General features: G+C 39.3%; 1 protein-coding gene and 9 non-coding genes across 16 annotated transcripts in view; all 10 read right to left on the bottom strand.

Annotated features, from left to right (window-relative positions):
* Window positions 1-20,046, bottom strand: part of LOC124605169 (tRNA N(3)-methylcytidine methyltransferase METTL6) — a 45,528-nt gene that overhangs the window by 11,332 nt on the left and 14,150 nt on the right. Inside the window, exons 1-13 of one of the 7 annotated variants that reach the window (XM_047136673.1) lie at window positions 13,878-13,916; window positions 13,033-13,790; window positions 12,595-12,760; window positions 9,088-9,385; window positions 7,389-7,421; window positions 7,115-7,146; window positions 6,782-6,808; window positions 6,168-6,200; window positions 5,901-5,932; window positions 5,568-5,594; window positions 4,955-4,987; window positions 4,692-4,723; window positions 4,359-4,385 (exon numbers count right to left, since the gene is read on the bottom strand). In XM_047136673.1, the coding sequence (XP_046992629.1) occupies window positions 12,598-12,760; window positions 13,033-13,703 (834 nt within the window). In that variant the 5' untranslated portion in view covers window positions 13,704-13,790; window positions 13,878-13,916 and the 3' untranslated portion in view covers window positions 4,359-4,385; window positions 4,692-4,723; window positions 4,955-4,987; ... (6 more) ...; window positions 9,088-9,385; window positions 12,595-12,597. Of the gene's footprint in view, window positions 1-4,358; window positions 4,386-4,691; window positions 4,724-4,954; window positions 4,988-5,567; window positions 5,595-5,900; window positions 5,933-6,167; window positions 6,201-6,781; window positions 6,809-7,114; window positions 7,147-7,388; window positions 7,422-9,087; window positions 9,386-12,594; window positions 12,761-13,032; window positions 13,791-13,877; window positions 13,917-20,046 lie in introns of those variants that run through there. The other 6 variants (XM_047136674.1, XM_047136676.1, XM_047136675.1 and 3 more) reach the window with 6 other exon arrangements.
* Window positions 4,450-4,532, bottom strand: LOC124608748. Its single transcript, XR_006979333.1, has one exon. It is a non-coding gene; the product is annotated as a small nucleolar RNA snR60/Z15/Z230/Z193/J17 (small nucleolar RNA).
* On the bottom strand, window positions 4,789-4,871 carry LOC124608740. The gene has a single exon (XR_006979327.1). It is a non-coding gene; the product is annotated as a small nucleolar RNA snR60/Z15/Z230/Z193/J17 (small nucleolar RNA).
* Window positions 5,053-5,133, bottom strand: LOC124608742. The gene has a single exon (XR_006979329.1). It is a non-coding gene; the product is annotated as a small nucleolar RNA snR60/Z15/Z230/Z193/J17 (small nucleolar RNA).
* LOC124608746 lies at window positions 5,659-5,741 on the bottom strand. Its single transcript, XR_006979332.1, has one exon. It is a non-coding gene; the product is annotated as a small nucleolar RNA snR60/Z15/Z230/Z193/J17 (small nucleolar RNA).
* On the bottom strand, window positions 5,998-6,080 carry LOC124608739. Its single transcript, XR_006979326.1, has one exon. It is a non-coding gene; the product is annotated as a small nucleolar RNA snR60/Z15/Z230/Z193/J17 (small nucleolar RNA).
* On the bottom strand, window positions 6,266-6,346 carry LOC124608741. The gene has a single exon (XR_006979328.1). It is a non-coding gene; the product is annotated as a small nucleolar RNA snR60/Z15/Z230/Z193/J17 (small nucleolar RNA).
* On the bottom strand, window positions 6,873-6,955 carry LOC124608745. Its single transcript, XR_006979331.1, has one exon. It is a non-coding gene; the product is annotated as a small nucleolar RNA snR60/Z15/Z230/Z193/J17 (small nucleolar RNA).
* Window positions 7,212-7,294, bottom strand: LOC124608738. The gene has a single exon (XR_006979325.1). It is a non-coding gene; the product is annotated as a small nucleolar RNA snR60/Z15/Z230/Z193/J17 (small nucleolar RNA).
* LOC124608744 lies at window positions 7,487-7,567 on the bottom strand. Its single transcript, XR_006979330.1, has one exon. It is a non-coding gene; the product is annotated as a small nucleolar RNA snR60/Z15/Z230/Z193/J17 (small nucleolar RNA).

Below are 20,046 nucleotides of genomic sequence, written 5' to 3'. Positions count from 1 at the left end.
TACGGTTGGTCTGTTTGTTTAAAAGAGGGGTAGGAATCAAACTGCTAGGTCATCAGTCCCTCATTTCAATTAAAATTATTCCACAGGAGTGGGAATAAAATAATCGAGACACACAAAACACACCTGGAAGAAAGAAGAAAACCACAAGAATGACAGAGGGCAACAAACACTAAAATGGACCAAATCGGACAAGTAAACCACAGAGACGTGCATGATACATGTAGAAGAGATCAAAACAATAGAACAGATTACGATGAGTGGCTGACCATGAGAATAAAGAGGAGAAGCCAGCCACTCTGCAACACATTAAAACCTCGACCCTAAAAGCACTAGGGTGGAGGACACAGAAGGACAAAGGACATGCACTAAAATCAACTGATAAAACCCACCCTCACGAACAAAACTTAAAACTAAAGCTGCTGTTGAGGCATTGTCACCCAACACCGAAGGTAGGGTGCTGGAAAAGTTTAAAGTCCACCGCAGAGCAGCTAGCAGTGGGCAGTCCAGCAAGAGGCGGACGACTCATTTGTGAGCCAAAGTGACACTGAGGTGGGTCCCTATGAAGGAGGAGGTAACCAAGCATTAGCCATGTATGGCCACTGCAGAGCCAGCAGAGGACAACTGATTCCCTGCAAGAGGACCGCATAAGAGTTGTGCACATTCGTAGTATGCTTAATGACAAGCAGTTTGTTGCTTACTGTTATGCCATTCAGTCTCTCAAAGCTGAAAAACCATGGCGTAAGACAGAATGCAGGTGTTTCAGAGATGCCCATCTCCAAAAGTGATAGCCTGTTCAGCAAGTTTGTTGCCTGGGATTCCAACATGTCCTGGGGTCCACACAAACACCACTGAACAACAGGACTGTTCCAGGGCACAGACAGACTCCTGAATGGACACTACCAAAGGATGGCGATAGCTTGTAGCTGCTCAAGGAGTCAATACACAGGAGAAATGACTCACCAGGGCATGAGCAGATGTGCTCAAGAGCAGGAGATATGGCCGCCAGCTCTGCAGTGAAAACACTGCAGCCATCTGTCAAGGATTGCTGTTCAATATGTCCTCCATGAACAAACGGAAAGCCTACGTGACCGTCAGCCATTGAGCCATCAGTGTAAACCACTTCAAGGTCCCAGTACACGTCGAGAATTGAGAGGAAATGATAGCTGAGAGCCGCAGGGTTACTGGAGTCCTTCGCGCCATGTGAAAGGTGTAGGAGAATCCGCAGCCTAGGTGTACACCTTGGAGTATGAATGGACCTCGAGGAGAGGTGGTAAAGCCAAGTACTCCAGTTCAGACAGAAGGGACCAGACAGAAAACCACAATTGTAAGCCCTGACCTGGGCTGCCGATGCAGGAGATGAACCGCCATTGTTGGCAAAAGTAGACAGTAATCCAAATGCACAGGAGAATGGGTCAAGTAGACAACACTGAGGGCACTGTTGAACCACAAACCATAGTCAATGCGGGATTGAACAAGGGCTTTGTACAGCTGCAGTAGCATATAGCGATTTGCACCCCAGTTGATGTTACTCAGGCAGCAGAGGGTATTGAGGTGCTGCCAGCACTTCCGCTTAAGCTGACGAAGGTGAGGCAGCTAAGTCAATAGGGCATCGAAAACCAGTCCTACGAATCGATATGTCTCCACTACAGTGAGTGAATCGTCATTAAGGTAAAGTTCTGGCTCCAGATTAAGGGTGCAACACCGACAGAAATGCACGACAAGATTTCACGGCCGAGAACAAAGATATGGCCAATGACTGTTCAAATGGCTCTGAGCACTATGGGACTTAACATCTGTGGTCATCAGTCCCCTAGAACTTAGAACTACTTAAACCTAACTAACCTAAGGACATCACACACATCCATGCCCGAGGCAGGATTCGAACCTGCGACCGCAGCAGTCGCGCGGTGCCCATGACTGTCTTGTGAATGGCTCCCTGTAGGCGTCACTCAGCAACACCAGTACTGGAGGAGCAATACGAAATGCAGAAGTCATCCGCATACAGAGATGGTGACTGACTGCCCTACAGCTGCTGCCAGACTTAATAGCCACTAAAAATAGACACTCAATACCGAGCCCTGCGGAACGCCATTCTCCTAAATACGGGGGAACTATGGGAGGCACCAACGGACACGGAAAGTACAGAGCGAGAGGAAGTTTAGGATAAAAATCAGGAGCAGAACCCGGGAACCCCACTCATACACTGACAAGGATATGATGCCAGGCCACATGACTCCAGGACCCGACCCAACCACTGACACACCATACATTCCAGCAGCTTACATAGTTTTAGTGAGGCTGGTGCTCCGGTAGCTACCCACATCAAGCAGGTTCTGCAGCACCAGAATGATCGTGCTCTCCTGCCATTGTGATGGAGAGACACCATCGCACTAAACCAGAAGGTTCTTAACAACAGTTTCTTTATTTTAAGCGAGTTGTTCTAATTGATTACCTCCACTAACATCTTACTGTGAACATGACAACCCTAACCCAACAACTATTTTCATTTGTTTGGACCACTAAAGGAGCAACCTGAGGACACATCTGAAGATGGTGCTACCTAAGTGTTTGTGCTCAACTGGCTTCTGTCACAGCCACATTCATTTTACTAAAATGGTATCAACTAATTGTCTACCCACTGAGAAAAAATTGTTTCCCATTCAGGAGACTATTATATGAAAGTAAGTTAATGCACATAAATTTTTCTGAAGCTTAAATAGACTTTTCAAAAAGTCCAGTTTATATTTGACTTACCATTGTACAATATTACTAGTATCATTTGCACTTCCATTGTGAATTATCATACGCTATTTCGGCATGCTAGATAGCTAACATTTCTTCGCAATTTTTTTGAGCTATTATGCACCTTATTTACTCGAATCTAAGCCGCACCTGAAAAATGAGGTCTGAAATTCAAGGTGAGAGAAAAGTTTTAGGCCTCACCTCCAAATCTAAACAAAGTTGGTTCATTGTAATATGAGAGAATTTATTAGGTCAAATGAAAGACGATACAGCTACAGTAGTTTGGTTCGAGTCTTAAGCTTAGCAGTTAAGCTTTACCAGGTAGCCATTGCTATGCGTCAGGCGCTCCGTCCGTATTTATAAGGGTACCCTTCCTTTTTCATGTGCTTTGTCTGGTTTGAATCGATTGCTTATTTTGCTTTGATCTGATAAGTGCCATTTTCTTTGTTATATGAGTTTACGTCACTCTAAGCTGAAAACGCATTACTGTACTGTGTCATGCATTGTTTGTCGCATTCTGATAGTGCGTGTTTACGGCCTGTCGCCGCTCGGCTTGCTTTTGTGCACGCTACCACCGCTTACAATAAAATAAAAAAAGGAATCGTCTCATTAGCGAAACAATGGCAAGAGACTGCTATTTGTTGTTACTTACACTGCTGCTTTCTTTGATAATGGTCAACAAGAACCAAATAATAGACTGCGTATGATAGAACATGTTCGGAACGAGATTTAAAAATCTAGTCAGTTGCCGTGCTTCATTTCTGACTATCACTATTAGGCATAAGAATAATACATGAATATAAACATCACAATACGTATATTCTTCCGTGTTTGCTGTTGTCTCACTCTCGTTTCGTAGTTTATTAGGCAGACAGGATTTAAATGAGACAGCAGCAAACACGAAAGAATACATGGCAAAATGTTCATATTCGTATTATTCTTATGGTGAAGAGAATACTGCATCTGATTCACATTTCATCAGGTTCCTATTAGCAACCATCTCTTCTCAGGTAGGAAAAAAATTCAGAATGTAGAGTTGGCCGTATTGACAAACACCCGTAACAGTCTTCCCAGTCAGATTTTCATAGTACATTGAAATTCTGCTACATTCGAAGATGAACAATACAGAATTTGTATTTACTACTTTGGATAATGTATGAAAATGCAGTGGTCTAAACTCGAGGCGGAGAAAAAAGCTCATCTTCCACCCTTTTTTAAAATTTATTTCCTGACGCAGAGGTTTTGGCGCCAGTATTTATCTTTGTGCCTACAAAGCATGCCTGTGTAGCACTACATATATTCGACGGCAGAAGTTAGTTGTGGCGGCACCTACCAACATTTTTCAGAACTTCCACTTGCTTTGCACTCTATTCTAAGCCGCAGGCGGGTTTTTGGATTACAAAAACCGGAAAAAAAGTGCAGCTTAGATTCAAGTAAATACGGTAAGTATTAGTAAGTATAAATAAATTTACACACAGAAACAACATATGTTGTAACTGTTATTGGCAACTGAGTATGCATCGAGCTCCACTGCTGCTAGACATGTGAACTGTTAATACTGTTCATTGTCTAACTATGAAAGAGCACTACCTTTTTTTGCAACAATGATTACTTACCCTTCGTGTTACTGGCACAGCATTCACCTGAAAGGAAATAAATAGAGAAATTACAATCAAATATTTTTTCCAAAATTATTCTGCACTTCACACACAGCATCAGTTAGGAGCGAAAGACATAGGAATACATATCACAGCAGTTCATCTGAACTATTATTTCATCATAGTTTGTATGTTTAATAAAATTTAAGTTTATGAACTGAATATTTTAAAATATTCACTACCCAATTATTTTAGTTAACTCTCCTTACACTGTCACCCACACTACAACAGACCTCAAACAACAAACATCAATTGACTCCTGCTTTATGAAGTAAAACATGTCCACCTTACCTTAAATTACTGCAACTGCCCCTTTGTTCCATCTGAAACAAGACGAGATAGGTGGTTTTACTGTTCGAAGTTGTAGTGTAAATATCCAATAATTTAACATGCTTATCAGATAGGAGCGAAAGACATAAGAATACATATCAAAGTAGTTCATCTGAACTATTATATCATCACATAATCCAACCCAAATATGAAAATCCAGATTGAGCCACTTCCCTGGAGTGGAGCCCCATCCCCCCCCCCCCCCCGCCATCACCCAAACTTACCTTTAATTCACTGCACCCAATTCACTTCTCCATCTGAAACATAAGACGAATAATAGGCATTATCACCAATAATATTTTCAGCAATTATTGCATCTTACACGCAACAGTCAGATAGGAGCGAAAGACATGAAAATATATCACAGTAGGTCATCTGAACTATTATATCATCATTGCAGACAAATATTTTGGCAAATTTTGATACAATTCGTACCACAATACGAGGCGTGTTTTAAGATCTGGGAGTATGTATGGACAAGAAAAAAATTCCCAGCATGAAGAGGCTTTTTACTGAGTGAAAATACACTTTCCCAGATGTATGTAAATTCTCCCCCCCCCCCCCCCCTCCTCCACTTGCTTTGCACTCTCATTCTAAGCCGCAGGCGGGTTTTTGGATTACAAAAACCGGAAAAAAAGTGCAGCTTAGATTCAAGTAAATACGGTAAGTATTAGTAAGTATAAATAAATTTACACACAGAAACAACATATGTTGTAACTGTTATTGGCAACTGAGTATGCATCGAGCTCCACTGCTGCTAGACATGTGAACTGTTAATACTGTTCATTGTCTAACTATGAAAGAGCACTACCTTTTTTTGCAACAATGATTACTTACCCTTCGTGTTACTGGCACAGCATTCACCTGAAAGGAAATAAATAGAGAAATTACAATCAAATATTTTTTCCAAAATTATTCTGCACTTCACACACAGCATCAGTTAGGAGCGAAAGACATAGGAATACATATCACAGCAGTTCATCTGAACTATTATTTCATCATAGTTTGTATGTTTAATAAAATTTAAGTTTATGAACTGAATATTTTAAAATATTCACTACCCAATTATTTTAGTTAACTCTCCTTACACTGTCACCCACACTACAACAGACCTCAAACAACAAACATCAATTGACTCCTGCTTTATGAAGTAAAACATGTCCACCTTACCTTAAATTACTGCAACTGCCCCTTTGTTCCATCTGAAACAAGACGAGATAGGTGGTTTTACTGTTCGAAGTTGTAGTGTAAATATCCAATAATTTAACATGCTTATCAGATAGGAGCGAAAGACATAAGAATACATATCAAAGTAGTTCATCTGAACTATTATATCATCACATAATCCAACCCAAATATGAAAATCCAGATTGAGCCACTTCCCTGGAGTGGAGCCCCATCCCTCCCCCCCCCCCCCCCGCCATCACCCAAACTTACCTTTAATTCACTGCACCCAATTCACTTCTCCATCTGAAACATAAGACGAATAATAGGCATTATCACCAATAATATTTTCAGCAATTATTGCATCTTACACGCAACAGTCAGATAGGAGCGAAAGACATGAAAATATATCACAGTAGGTCATCTGAACTATTATATCATCATTGCAGACAAATATTTTGGCAAATTTTGATACAATTCGTACCACAATACGAGGCGTGTTTTAAGATCTGGGAGTATGTATGGACAAGAAAAAAATTCCCAGCATGAAGAGGCTTTTTACTGAGTGAAAATACACTTTCCCAGATGTATGTAAATTCTCCCCCCCCCCCCCCCCCCCTCCTCCACTTGCTTTGCACTCTCATTCTAAGCCGCAGGCGGGTTTTTGGATTACAAAAACCGGAAAAAAGTGCAGCTTAGATTCAAGTAAATACGGTAAGTATTAGTAAGCATAAATAAATTTACACACAGAAACAACATATGTTGTAACTGTTATTGGCAACTGAGTATGCATCGAGCTCCACTGCTGCTAGACATGTGAACTTAATACTGTTCATTGTCCAACTATGAAAGAGCACTACCTTTTTTGCAACACAATGATTACTTACCCTTCGTGTTACTGGCACAGCATTCACCTGAAAGGAAATAAATAGAGCAATTACAATCAAATATTTTTTCCAAAATTATTCTGCACTTCACACACAGCATCAGTTAGGAGCGAAAGACATAGGAATACATATCACAGCAGTTCATCTGAACTATTATTTCATCATAGTTTGTATGTTTAATAAAATTTAAGTTTACGAACTGCATATTTTAAAATATTCACTGCCCAATTATTTTAGTTAACTCTCCTTACACTGTCACCCACACTACAACAGACCTCAAACAACAAACATCAATTGACTCCTGCTTTATGAAGTAAAACATGTCCACCTTACCTTAAATTACTGCAACTGCCCCTTTGTTCCATCTGAAACAAGACGAGATAGGTGGTTTTACTGTTCGAAGTTTTAGTGTAAATATCCAATAATTTAACATGCTTATCAGATAGGAGCGAAAGACATAAGAATACATATCAAAGTAGTTCATCTGAACTATTATATCATCACATAATCCAACCCAAATATGAAAACCCAGATTGAGCCACTTCCCTGGAGTGGAGCCCCCTTCCCCCCCCCCCCCCCCACCCCACCCCCCATCACCCAAACTTACCTTTAATTCACTGCACCCAATTCACTTCTCCATCTGAAACATAAGACGAATAATAGGCATTATCACCAATAATATTTTCAGCAATTATTGCATCTTACACGCAACAGTCAGATAGGAGCGAAAGACATGAAAATATATCACAGTAGGTCATCTGAACTATTATATCATCACTGCAGACAAATATTTTGGCAAATTTTGATACAATTCGTACCACAATACGAGGCGTGTTTTAAGATCTGGGAGTATGTATGGACAAGAAAAAAATTCCCAGCATGAAGAGGCTTTTAACTGAGTGAAAATACACTTTCCCAGATGTATGTAAATTCCCCCCCCCCCCCCCCCCCGTTAATGACAACATTCTGTCCCTCAGAGCTGTAAAGCTTATCAATGTTTTGGAAATATCTTTGATGCAGGGCAACATGTATACTGCATATTTTGTATTATGAAAGTACAAGTATGAATTCCATCAAATACAGCATGGTAGTTTCCAAAGCACTGAAAGAGACTTTCCTGCATGGTGCACTTTTGTCAGCCACATCACGTGATCCACCAAGCAATGACAGACATTCAGATCATAGGCCATGCTATGTAGTCATCCAATAACCACTTACGAAGCAGAAACACACAAATAGGAAATTTTTTGCCACTTTTTCAAAGAGTGTGGTTAGTCAGAATCCTAAGAGCACAGCTTAAATTGCAGGAACTGAATATCTCTGACAATCATGATTATAAATTTCACTATTGTTCACACAACTCTTATGAAGAATAATTATAGTTTCTGCCTATGGCAACACTAACAACGTTCCTACCGAAACATGTAAGTACGGCCCTGGTCCTATTCTGGAGTAGACTAATGCCTATTTCGTTTCTTTAATGAACAGTCATTTTTAGAAATTTCAGAAAAAAATGGTAAACTTAAATTATATCTTGTGCATTTTGCCTTGGACAAATTATTTTTGACATGCTGGTAAGGGACATTTGTAATTTTTCTAGATAAACACATTTAATTGACTTAAACAGTAAATTAGACACGTCTCAGACCAGGAGTTAGTATTGCCCCATTTAAATACAGCCACGTTCGAAATTGTCAACTTTTGTAACTTCAATTTAAATAAAGCTAACTAACAAATGCATTGTCTAACAATGAATCAGTGATGCAATGTACCATATCCTGTTCTGAAAACCATGCTGTAAGAATAATTGATACTTCAGTATGTCAATGCAGCATACAGGCCACACCTAATAGTGAAGTAATGAGTAACAAATGCTGTACATCAACATAGAAATATTAAATGTATTTTAAGCAACCAATATAAGATTCATATGGGATAATTTTTGCAATCCTCAAATACAGAAAAACCCATACTTCACGGGACAGTTGGCAATCCTAACTTTGTACTGCAACACTGAACACTAGTGTAAGTACCCTCACCCCCTCCTAATCCACAAATAGACAAGGCATAATTACACTACTGGCTGCAGCATTTAGTGCACTGCTGCTTGCATTACACACTGCTCCACCACCCATATATGCACACCACTATACACACTGGTAAGAATTACTGTATTCTGAACACTATTACAATGAACCAACAAATTTAAACCAAAAACCCATTATCAGCATGAACCAGCAAATTTAAACCACCAACTCAGACAAAATTTCCCCGAAACTCAAATGTAGTAATCTATAAATGCTTACCTTTACGGAGACCAGCTGGCACACACAATTCACTATCCACACAGTACAGATAGCAGTCTACCCATACATTCACACCATGTGTCAAAATGTTATGGCCTTTTCTTCAACATCACATATGTAATATATTTACATTTCTGATCACCAGTATCCAGGCATCTAATAGTGGACATGGCAGGTAACATTCACCAGGCATCTGCCAAACCCAAATTCTTCCATGGAGTGCCGTAAGGCACAGCACAATTCATCATTCCAAATAACTTGTCTGCAGCACTATTTTGACACTGCTGCTCTCTCTACCCTGTAATGAAAAAATACTGTAAAACCTGCATATACTGTTATTCTTCAACTTCTCTATTATAAAACACTCAGATAGAGCTAAAGTCAGCAACAATAATCAGCCGCTTCTCTTTCACATCACAGAACTGAATATTACACTCAAGTCTAGGACACAAATTCACTGTTAAGAGGTAACACAGTAGGTGCTGCTATATGTTTCTCATAGCTACAAGGCTAGGCCTAACTGTGTGTGTGTGTGTGTGTGTGTGTGTGTGTGTAGATGGTATGGGGATGCATCTACATCTACATGGATAATCTGAAAATCACATTTAAGTGCCTGGCAGAGGGTTCATCGAACCACCTTCACAATTCTCTATTATGCCAATCTTGTACAGTGCACGGAAAGAATGAACAAATGAACACCTATATATTTCCGTACGAGCTCTGATTTCCCTTATTTTACTGTGGTGATCATTCCAGCCTATGCATTAAAAGCACACGTATCAGTAACCAACAATAGATTCATAACAATGATGTTAATGAAATCTCTAATATCCCAATTTTGAAACTATGTCAAGATGTGAAACTTCCATAAAAAGCAGCAGTCAGTAACCTGTTGCAAATACTGCACAATGTATGACATTTTGTTGGAAGTTGTTTAGGATAACCAAATCCCCTGTCCAACCTCCAAGTTCAAACTGTGTAACATATATTGAAACAGCAGTGAGCAACCTGCTGCACCAGTAAGAGCTTACAAAGTAATGATTAAAAAAATACATGAACTTTATCAACATGTATTATATATTTAGGCCTCATGTAGGGAAAGAATTGATTTCCAATTTCTGGCCATGGACACAAACAGCAATGCAATACCTTGCCCCATTTAATCGCAAATCATGTGATCATTAACAGTGGTCAACAGACTTTCTTGCTTCAGAGCCAATAACATTGCGTGGAGGTACCTCAGGCTGCATGTGTCACTAACTTAGTAATTGGTAATCTGCATATATTAGCACATTATAAACCAACAATAGACTAGCTATAGTAAGAGCATGATATGCTGGCTATCGTTAGAAGCTGGCACCACTCTGAACATTTCGTGTCGCCTGGTCATTTCAAATCACCACCAACCTCAGTGAACCCAAAAGTTTTAACACTGTAATTGCCTAAGTATTAGTGAGGCCTTTGTGAGCAACTGATTGGTTAATAGCAGTAATTTTCCTCATGTAAATGAATTATGCAATATGACATGATCAGATATGTTTACTAAATATTGAGAATGTCATTTATTTTGTTCTCATTTTGTTGCATTACAATAGCCTTAATTTAATTTCATTTTCCTTGCCAAAGTATGTAGGCCTACTTCATTTAAAGATAACTGTCTGTATAATATGCATTCACAAATCCATGTCTGAAATTTATATCTTAGCTGCTGATCAATATGAGTCACGTCCACAAGTTGTCAATATTGGAAGACCAACAATAAAACATTCCCTCCCCCCCCCCCCCCCCCCCCCAATTGAAACAGTATGTTGTACATAAATTGCTTTGAATTTTTGATTGCCATTGTTTTTATGATGTATCTTTCCTTGTAAACTAACCGAGAAATAAAACTTGAATTTCACAATTTACATCTTCATCAGATGCTAATAAAACATGTGGAACAGATTTTTGTTGAAGGTCATAGTTTCTCTGACAATTTTTCATTTTTGTGCTACCTGGAACTGCTCTATTTTTCTCAAATTTTAACAGACATTTCTTGGTAGTTCTTAGAACTAGGGCAAATTTCAGGATGTTAGCTTTTACAGTTCCTGAGAAAAGGTACACTACATCCAAAAAAGGCAGTTTACAGGAATTCACATTAGAAGTTTTTATTTCAATTTTTGAAAATATCGTTGTACCTATAGTGACTAATGCTGTCCATATCCATTATCTTTATTCTCTTCCTCATCTTCCTGGAGCAATCCCTTCCCCTGACTCCTTTGCCTAGCCCACTCTTGCATTTTCTTCTTCTGCCTGAGCTTTGTCCAGTTAACACTTCGATTCTTATGAGTATCTTCAGTGAGAATGCACCTAAGAGGGAATCCTTGTCTCTGCAGGCACTTAAACCTACCTGCACTTCCACTACTAAACACTACATATGGATCACATGCAGCTATCTTCAAAATAATTGAAGACACACATACTGTTGACAACGCACCCACAAGACGCGTATTATAAAATACGGCTGAGGACTGTGGGCCACACAAATACTAGATTTGATGTTTGTGGATTTGGATATTCATTGCTACATGCATATTATCAAATACAGCTCAATCACAGGCCACACAAATACTCTATTTGGGCTCCACACAGCCTGCGGGCCGCAGTTTGATGACCACTGCTCTAAGGCCATGATAGAGACGTACCGCCCTGATGACAGAGACCTTGGCATTACATTTATGGAGAGAGAGAGAGAGAGAGAGAGAGAGAGAGAAACATTCATTTCAGCTGTACAACTAAAAAATATCAAATTATGATTATCTGATAGAATGTGCTCTCAATAACTTTGTTCAAGCAATTATCACTACATCTGACAACATTTACAAACTGGCTTTATTGCACAGCAAGAACCACAACATCCTGCAACATTTGTAAACTCTAATGTGCAAGTGCAGGAAATTAGTTTCAAATTCAGTGTCTGCATTCCTCAAACATTTTTTTATGGTTTGTTTGCTAACCTGTAGTGCCAGTTGTTAAGCAAAACTTCCTTTAACACTATGTTGGATTCCATCATTCCAAAGCTAAAATGTTGGGCTTGGTAGATAATGCATTAATTTGCATGCTAAGGAAAATCGAACAATGGAAAACCCAGGATGGAATGCAACAACATTATAAAAAGGAAGGTTGCTACACAACAAAGCAGAGATGCTGTGTCACTGATAGGTACAATGAAAGGGAGTGGCAACTGGGTGGGGGTGAGGATAAGGCTGGTGTGAGGGGAGATAGTAGCATAGGGGGTGGGGGACAGTGAAGTGCTGCTGGGGAGTGTCCGGGGAAAGGTGGAGAGTGGGTAGGGCAGGTAGGTGCAGTCAGGAGGTTAGATGTGGGGCAGCATAGAGGCATGGGGAGGACCCACATCTGCTACATTGAGTACACAGAAATGAACGTCAATACCATCTGTTACTACAGTCTCCCAACCAAATGAAAGAGTACCTCTTTACCCAATAAACTATAAAATTAATACTTTACCTATTATGGAGGAACTTTTCTGAATTTTCCTTGAATAAAAATTCTGGGTACATCAATTTCTTCCTTTTTGTTAACTGTTCGCCTGTGAATGTATGAATTAGTGGTTACTTGAAATCCAGCATCTTTCACTAACTGGTGAACTTCTTCAACCGAAAAGTAATAGCTCCTGTAAATGACAAGTTGGAAATTTCATAGCTTTTAAAGTACCCACTGCTGCTGTACAACAGTTACAATGCGAAGAAGTCAAATTAATTTTACAGTTGTCTAAGCAGTTAATCACCCTCATCAAATGTTTTATATGAATACAACATTACTGTAGTTATAGTAATTTAAAACGCTTGGTAATGCAACCTTTATCCATTGGCCACCAGCCATGACAATTATCAGATCTGTTAGCATTAAATCAACTATATATCAACCAATTTAAAATGTGCTTACCTTGTACCGTCCTGGCGCATATAAAAATTTTCCGCTATTTTATTTCCTGGTTTAAACCTGAGTTGCGCCATGTCGTAAAGACCATAATCTCGAAACAGCATAATTCCTCCTGGCTTCAACAATTTAAATAATGTCCTCAATGTTTGCAAGAACTTATGTGGATGAATAGCAGAAAGTACGAAGACCAATGTTACAATATCGACTGATCCACATTGTAAATAATGAAATATTTCATCAGTTGTTATGTCCACCTGAAACGCTTTTATCTTCGTCTCATCGTACAACGAATGCGACTTCACGTATTCTATTGCTCTCGGCGAGAAATCGCATGCATAAATGAACAAATTCAATTTCTCCTCAATTAATGGGTAAACGAAGTTTCCCACTCCGCAACCTACTTCTAAAAGAACTTTCGATTTTTCACTTGCAGAACACTCTGATAATTCACTGAATTCTCTAACAGTCCAATGTCTATCCTTAAAAAAACGCGTGTCGTTTCGTTTATAAAAAAGATCCCAATTCTTCTTTGCTTCTAATTCTAATTTCGTTGCCAGAAACTGAGGAACTAGTCTGCTATTTTGATTCTCTAATTTGCTGCGTTCATCTGCTGTCAACGTTCTTTCCACTGATCTTTCATCACGTTCTTCCACGTGGGCGTCCATCCCAATCATTTGAAAACACACACACACTTGTCCTACCTAAATAGTCTGTTCCATGGAACTGTTCTATAGGTTACAACACATACAATATTAAGAGGTCTGAAAAAAAAAAAAATAAATAAATAAATAAATAAATAACGCTTTACCACCGCCACGTAACACCCACATGTTAACACCTCAACGCACCACAATCCAAACCAACTCCTGAGCACTACGAAACTGAACAGTAGACTGAAACCTACCTAACTTCCTGTTCCGGCACGGCTTCCAAGAGCAATTCAATTGGCGCCACTGCTAGCTGAAACTGCAGTGGCGCCATGATGTACAAAGGTCAACATATTTATGCGTGGGGACATTAACATCAACACTAATACCATAAATGAATATAGCAGCACCTTCATCAACATCCTGCAAAGTGTTGGCATGTACCGATTGGTCAACAGTGGAAAAAGAGTTATTTATTTATTTCGAGTCAAAAACATTACAACAATATTTACAATATATACAATATAACAAATCAGGTCAAATCATAAAAGAACAAACTAAACGGTATTAACCCAAAATTGTGCAACGGCAGCAGCATTGTCTGAAACATCAACAAGCTCTTGTGTGGAACATGATACAGGACATCTAGGACAGTTAATTAAATGTTTGGTTGTCTGTTCTTCTCCGCAGTCACACAAGGTGGAAGATTCCTTCATGAAGCCCCATTTAAACAGATTGTCCTTAGTTCGTCCGACGCCACTCCTGAGCCGATTTAGAGACTTCCACACTGTCCAGACTTGATTTCCACCAGGAGGAAGGGTCTCAGAAGGAGTCATCCAATCGTTACTGTCAGATTTTGCTGTCCACTGAGATAGTCTGGCTGCTCCAGTCCGACCGGTGAGGGGTGTAGTAGTTCTCATGAAGCTCCTCCTAGATTTGAGTCTACTAATTGGTAGCTGGTATCCATGTAGCAGGTGATCGGTGTTATGATCTGCTTTATGTCTCTCAAGTTTGGCTGCGACTTCACGCCTTATGTCTGGAGGAGCAATACCTGCTAGTTTATGGAGTTTATCAATAGGTGTAGCTTTGAGGCATCCCGTTACTGTCCTGCAGGTTTCGTTCAGGGCCACATCAACCTGCTTTGCATGAGATGACTTGTACCATACAGGACATGCGTATTCAGCTGCGGAATAACACAAGGCCAAGGCTGATGTTCTTAGTAGTTTGGGATCTGCACCCCAAACGCTGCCAGTGAGCTTCCGCAGGATGTTGTTACGAGCAGCAACTTTCTGCTTGGTGTTAGTGCAGTGTTTTCTGTAGGTCAACGTTCGATCTAAGGTGACACCCAGATATTTGGGGTAGAAACAATGTTCAAGCTCTTGATCTTCCCAAAACACTGTAAGTTTTCTATAGGCCTCTCGATTGCGTAGGTGGAAAGCACAAACTTGAGTTTTAGCAGGGTTCGGTCTTAAGTTATTGACTCTGTAGTACTCAGATAGGTCCTTGAGAGCAACAGTAAGCTGGTTTTCTACTGTGTCAAAATCTCTGGCTTGTGTGACTAAGGCAAGATCATCTGCATAGATGAAACTCTTTGTAAGAGAAGGTTGAGGCTGGTCATTTGTAAATATGTTGAACAATATGGGGGAAAGGACACTACCCTGAGGCAAGCCATTCCTTTGACTTCTCCATCTACTCTTTCTTCCTTGGAACTCCACATAGAATCGCCGGTTTTCCAAAAGTGTCTGCACAGTTCTGGTGAAATTAATGTCTCTAGTGATGTAATAGACTTTGTGCAATAATTGTCGATGTTGAATGGTGTCATATGCTGCTGTGAGATCCACGAAGACAGCCCCGGAAATGTATCCTTTCTCATATCCCTCTTCAATATGTTCAGTCAGATTAAGGACTTGTGCTGTACAATTCTTTCCAGGTCGGAAACCTGCTTGTTGAGGTATGAGTTGTTTTTCAACAATGGGAGTGAGTCTATTTAGCAACATTCTTTCATAGATTTTATACAAATGGCAAAGGAGCGAAATCGGTCGGTAGTTCTTGGGATCAGCTGCACCCTTTCCAGGTTTTAGTAAGGGAATAACTTTAGTTTTCCTCCAGATGGCAGGGATCTGTTTCCGCTTCAGACAACCATTATAGAATTGCAGAAGCCATCTTTCCGTGATGGGACCAAAATGTTTAATTTGCTCAATCATTAGGTCGTCTAGACCAGGCGCTTTACCATTTTTGCATTTCTGAATTGCGGTTCTGAGTTCTTGTAAGATGAAGTCATTTGATATATGGTTGTTTTCACGTTCAGGTTCTCTTTTGAGTTTTGTTCTATCTTTAGAACAATTGACCCTTCCATTCTGAACTAGATGATGAGCAATTTGATCTGGTGCAATGTTTGCATGGCCATGATTGTGGACAGGGTCGTTGTTCAGGCGTCGCAGCAACTGCCAGGCTTTCTGACTGCTTTTAGACATATCAAGGTTCTCGAGTAGCTCTATCCATCGTTCTTTTTTGGATTTGGCTAAGGCTGAGGATAAATTTTGGCCAGCAGTTAAGGTTTCAATGCTGTAAGGATTATCATTGAAAAGTTGGATATAGTTATGTAGATGCTTCACGGATTCTTCTGTCAAGCCAGGTATGTAGTTAACTCGACAGCCTCTGGGAGTTGAGAGTCTTGAGCATCTTTTCACGGCTTCTACAAACTCATCATAGTTGGAAACTGAGGGTTCTATGCGTGAAACTTCTGAGTCAAGGAGATCAGCAAACTTCTGCCAGTCTGCTTTCTTGAAATTGTATCGCCTTCGGAATGATGTGATTCTAGGAGTAATGGCTGCAAACACTTGGCAGCCTATGGGGCGGTGTTGAGTATTTGGTATCGGATTTAGAACAGTTTTTCTGCATTGGTGAGCTATGTTCTCGCTAACAAAAATTAAGTCGGGGTTATACCCACGTTTCCAACGCCCACTGTTAAAAGATGGTGGGAGTTTATTATCATGGACAAGATTAAGATGGTTGGTATCAGCCCAAGTCAAAACTGCTTCACCATTACTGTCGTCCTCAGCATAACCCCAAACACTGCTATGACTATTGAAATCTCCAACAATAAAGTGAGCTTGTTGATTGGTGTAGTTGTCTGTAGGTGAAAATTGGAAATCTGCTCCTGGGGGTTTGTAAATTGACGACACAATACAACCATTCAGTTCTACAGACAGTATTTCAATATTGTTGAATTCTGTAAGTGAGGTAGAGAGAACAGCTATATCGTTCCTCACAAAGATAGCACTGCCATATTGTCTATGAGGTCGCTCAACTGCCAGTTTCATCCCAAGGATTTTTGGTCTTCTCATGGTGTCATCTCGATGGGTTTCTTGTATACATAAAATATCACACCTAGGTTCCTTGGCAATATGTTGCAGGAGTTCTTCTTTGGCAACAGACAATCCTTCTATGTTGATTGATACAATCACAAGGTGAGGTCTTGATAAAGACCTTTGGTTTCCATTCATAGTGAAACCTATAATGCAATGCTTTTGGAATGCTGACGTTCAGTTCAGTACTGGAGAATCTAGTCCAGTACCTATGCAGGGGCACCACGTGCAGGAGTCAGCTTCACCCCCGAAAAGGGGTGAAAAAGAGTCACTACAACGACTTCATCAGTAATTGACCATGTGCCCCCAAATATGGACAGGGAAAAATGTGATGTAGCTGTAAAAGATCTCGGACTATCAGACCATCTCGGTCAAATAACAACAGTAAAATCAGGCATGTAATCATTTCCTAAACTACAAGCCTAGCCTACCAACGACATCTATCACCAATCAAAATAAAAGATTTTTCAAAAGAGCTAGAAAAACAAAGCTGGGATGAAGTGTATAAGGAAACCAATGTGAATGTGAAATTCTCTAAATTCTCCACATTCTTTAAATTGAACTTTGAAACAGCATTTCCAAAAGGATGCGTGTCTGTATCAACATCTCACAAAAACAGATGGATAACATCAGGTATTAAAAACTCCTCCTGAACACATAAAAACATCAGTTCCGTGAAAAAGACTCACAATGATCCAGAATTCTTAAATTTCTATCCTAGATACAAAAAGATCTATAGGAAGATGCTGATTGCTGAAATAGTCATTTAATGACAAAATTAGATACAATGGAGAGAATAAAAGCAAAGCAGTCTGGGATGTTATTAAAAAAAAATGGGGAGAGGCAAACAAATGCAGAATAAAATACTGCTAAGGGAAGGGGCTAAGGTAATAAATGATGCACAACACTTAGCAAACTACGTAAACGAGCATTTTTTCAAGTATTGCAGAGAAGTTACAGCAAAAATTCCCCCAAAAAATATAACACCTGTAAATAATGTTGCACTAAATACAATGATGTTACTTCCAACCACAGAGAATGAAGTTAATAAAACTGTTCAAAAACTAAAACATAAAAAATCAGTAGACTTAGATGAAGTACCAATGTGTGTACTGAAACAACGTATAGCGATGATACAAGGCTCTTTAACAATTATAATAAATGAATCCTTCACATCAGAGACATTTCCAGAGCAGTTAAAACAGGCAAGAGTTGTACCTTTGCTTAGGAAAGATAATGCAGAAGTCATAGAAAATTACCAGCCCATTTCCCTGCTGTCAGCATTCTTAAAAATAATAGAAGCAATTATGGAAGACGGATTAATAAACTAACTGTATAAATACAATCTTTTAAGCGTATTACAGTTTGGTTTCCGAAGTGACAAAAATAGCTATAGTAGAATTCACAAAAGTTGTACTTGATGCTCTTGATGAAGATGAGTGTGTCACAGGCATATTTTTGGATCTTTCTAAGGCGTTTGATACAGTCGACCTTAAGATTCTATTAAATAAATTAGAATCATTAGGAATAAGAGGGGTAGCTAATGACTGGTTTCGAGCATACCTAACAGAAGTATAAAGAGTAGAGATAACACATACTTCAAATAAATCTAAACATTTAGTAAAAGACTTATCAGAATCAAAATACATTAATTTAGGGTTCCGCAAGGTAGCATATTAGGACCAACACTACTCCTGACATACATCAATTACTTTCCCAGTAGTGTTCAAAAATGGTTCAAATGGCTCTGAGCACTATGGGACTTAACTTCTTTGGTCATCAGTCCCCTAGAACTTAGAACTACTTAAAACTAACTAACCTAAGGACATCACACACATCCATGCCCGAGGCAGGATTCGAACCTGCGACCGTAGCGGTCGCGCGGTTCCAGACTGTAGCGCCTAGAACCGCTCAGCCACTCCGGCCGGCCCCACAAGTGTTACTCATGGTGAAAAAGTTCTCTTCGCTGATGACAGCAACATTATAGTCACTCAGAAAACAAGAGAACTCCTTGCCAAAAAAGCAAATGAAACTCTCAAGGAAGTTTATGATTGGTCAATAAGCAATAAAGTGACATTGAACATAAAGAAATCTAATGCCACGAATTTCAGTTTGAAGAGGAAAAATGACAATGTTAAATTACATGTAGATGGCACCTCTATAGACTGTGTAACAAACGCAAAATTTCTGGGAATGAATATTGATTCTCAGTTGAAGTGGAGTGAACACACAAAGGTACTTGCAAACAGAATGTCATCAGTATGATACGTCCTTAGAATCCCATCATCAGTGTGTAACATTCAATGTCTTTTAGTTACCTGTTATTCAAATGTACACTCAATTCTTAGCTATGGCATTCTTTTTTGGGGAACAAACGCACAAAATATGAACACGTTTTTCAAACTCCAGAAAAGAACAATAAGAATAATAACCAAAAATACTAGTCAAGCTCACTGTAAAGATCTATTCAAAACACTAGGGATTTTAACTGCTCCATGTGAATACTTTACCAGTCAGTTGTACACATCAAAAATAACATTTTAATTACTGCACAAACAGCTCTGTCCATGACCATGCAATAAGAGATAGACTCAACTTACATTTACCAAGAAAAAATAAACATAAAACTCAAAACAGCATTTTCTACCAAGGAATAAAACTGTACAATAAATTACCAAAAGAGATTAAAGAAATTGCAAAAATACACTTATTTAAAAAGGCAGCTAAAAGTACCTGTTATGCAATATATTTAATACATTGAAGATTACCTACATAAAACAGAGTAGGGGTTTGATAAAAAATGTTATAACAATAAATAATAATAATAATAATAATGATTATAAAACATCTAACATTCCACATAACAACTTCACTTTGTTTTTTCCTTCTTCTTTCCTTTCTAGAAATACTTACCCCCAAGCTATGCATACCACAACACTAACACCTCTTCCATTTCTGAGCTCAACATCTCGCTCATTATGGAGGGATGCTGACTCAGTTTT

Source organism: Schistocerca americana, chromosome 3 (assembly GCF_021461395.2).
Source record: "Schistocerca americana isolate TAMUIC-IGC-003095 chromosome 3, iqSchAmer2.1, whole genome shotgun sequence".
NCBI lineage: Eukaryota > Metazoa > Arthropoda > Insecta > Orthoptera > Acrididae > Schistocerca > Schistocerca americana.
Note: the sequence above shows the minus strand (reverse complement) of the source record. Positions and strands in the feature narration are given on the sequence as shown.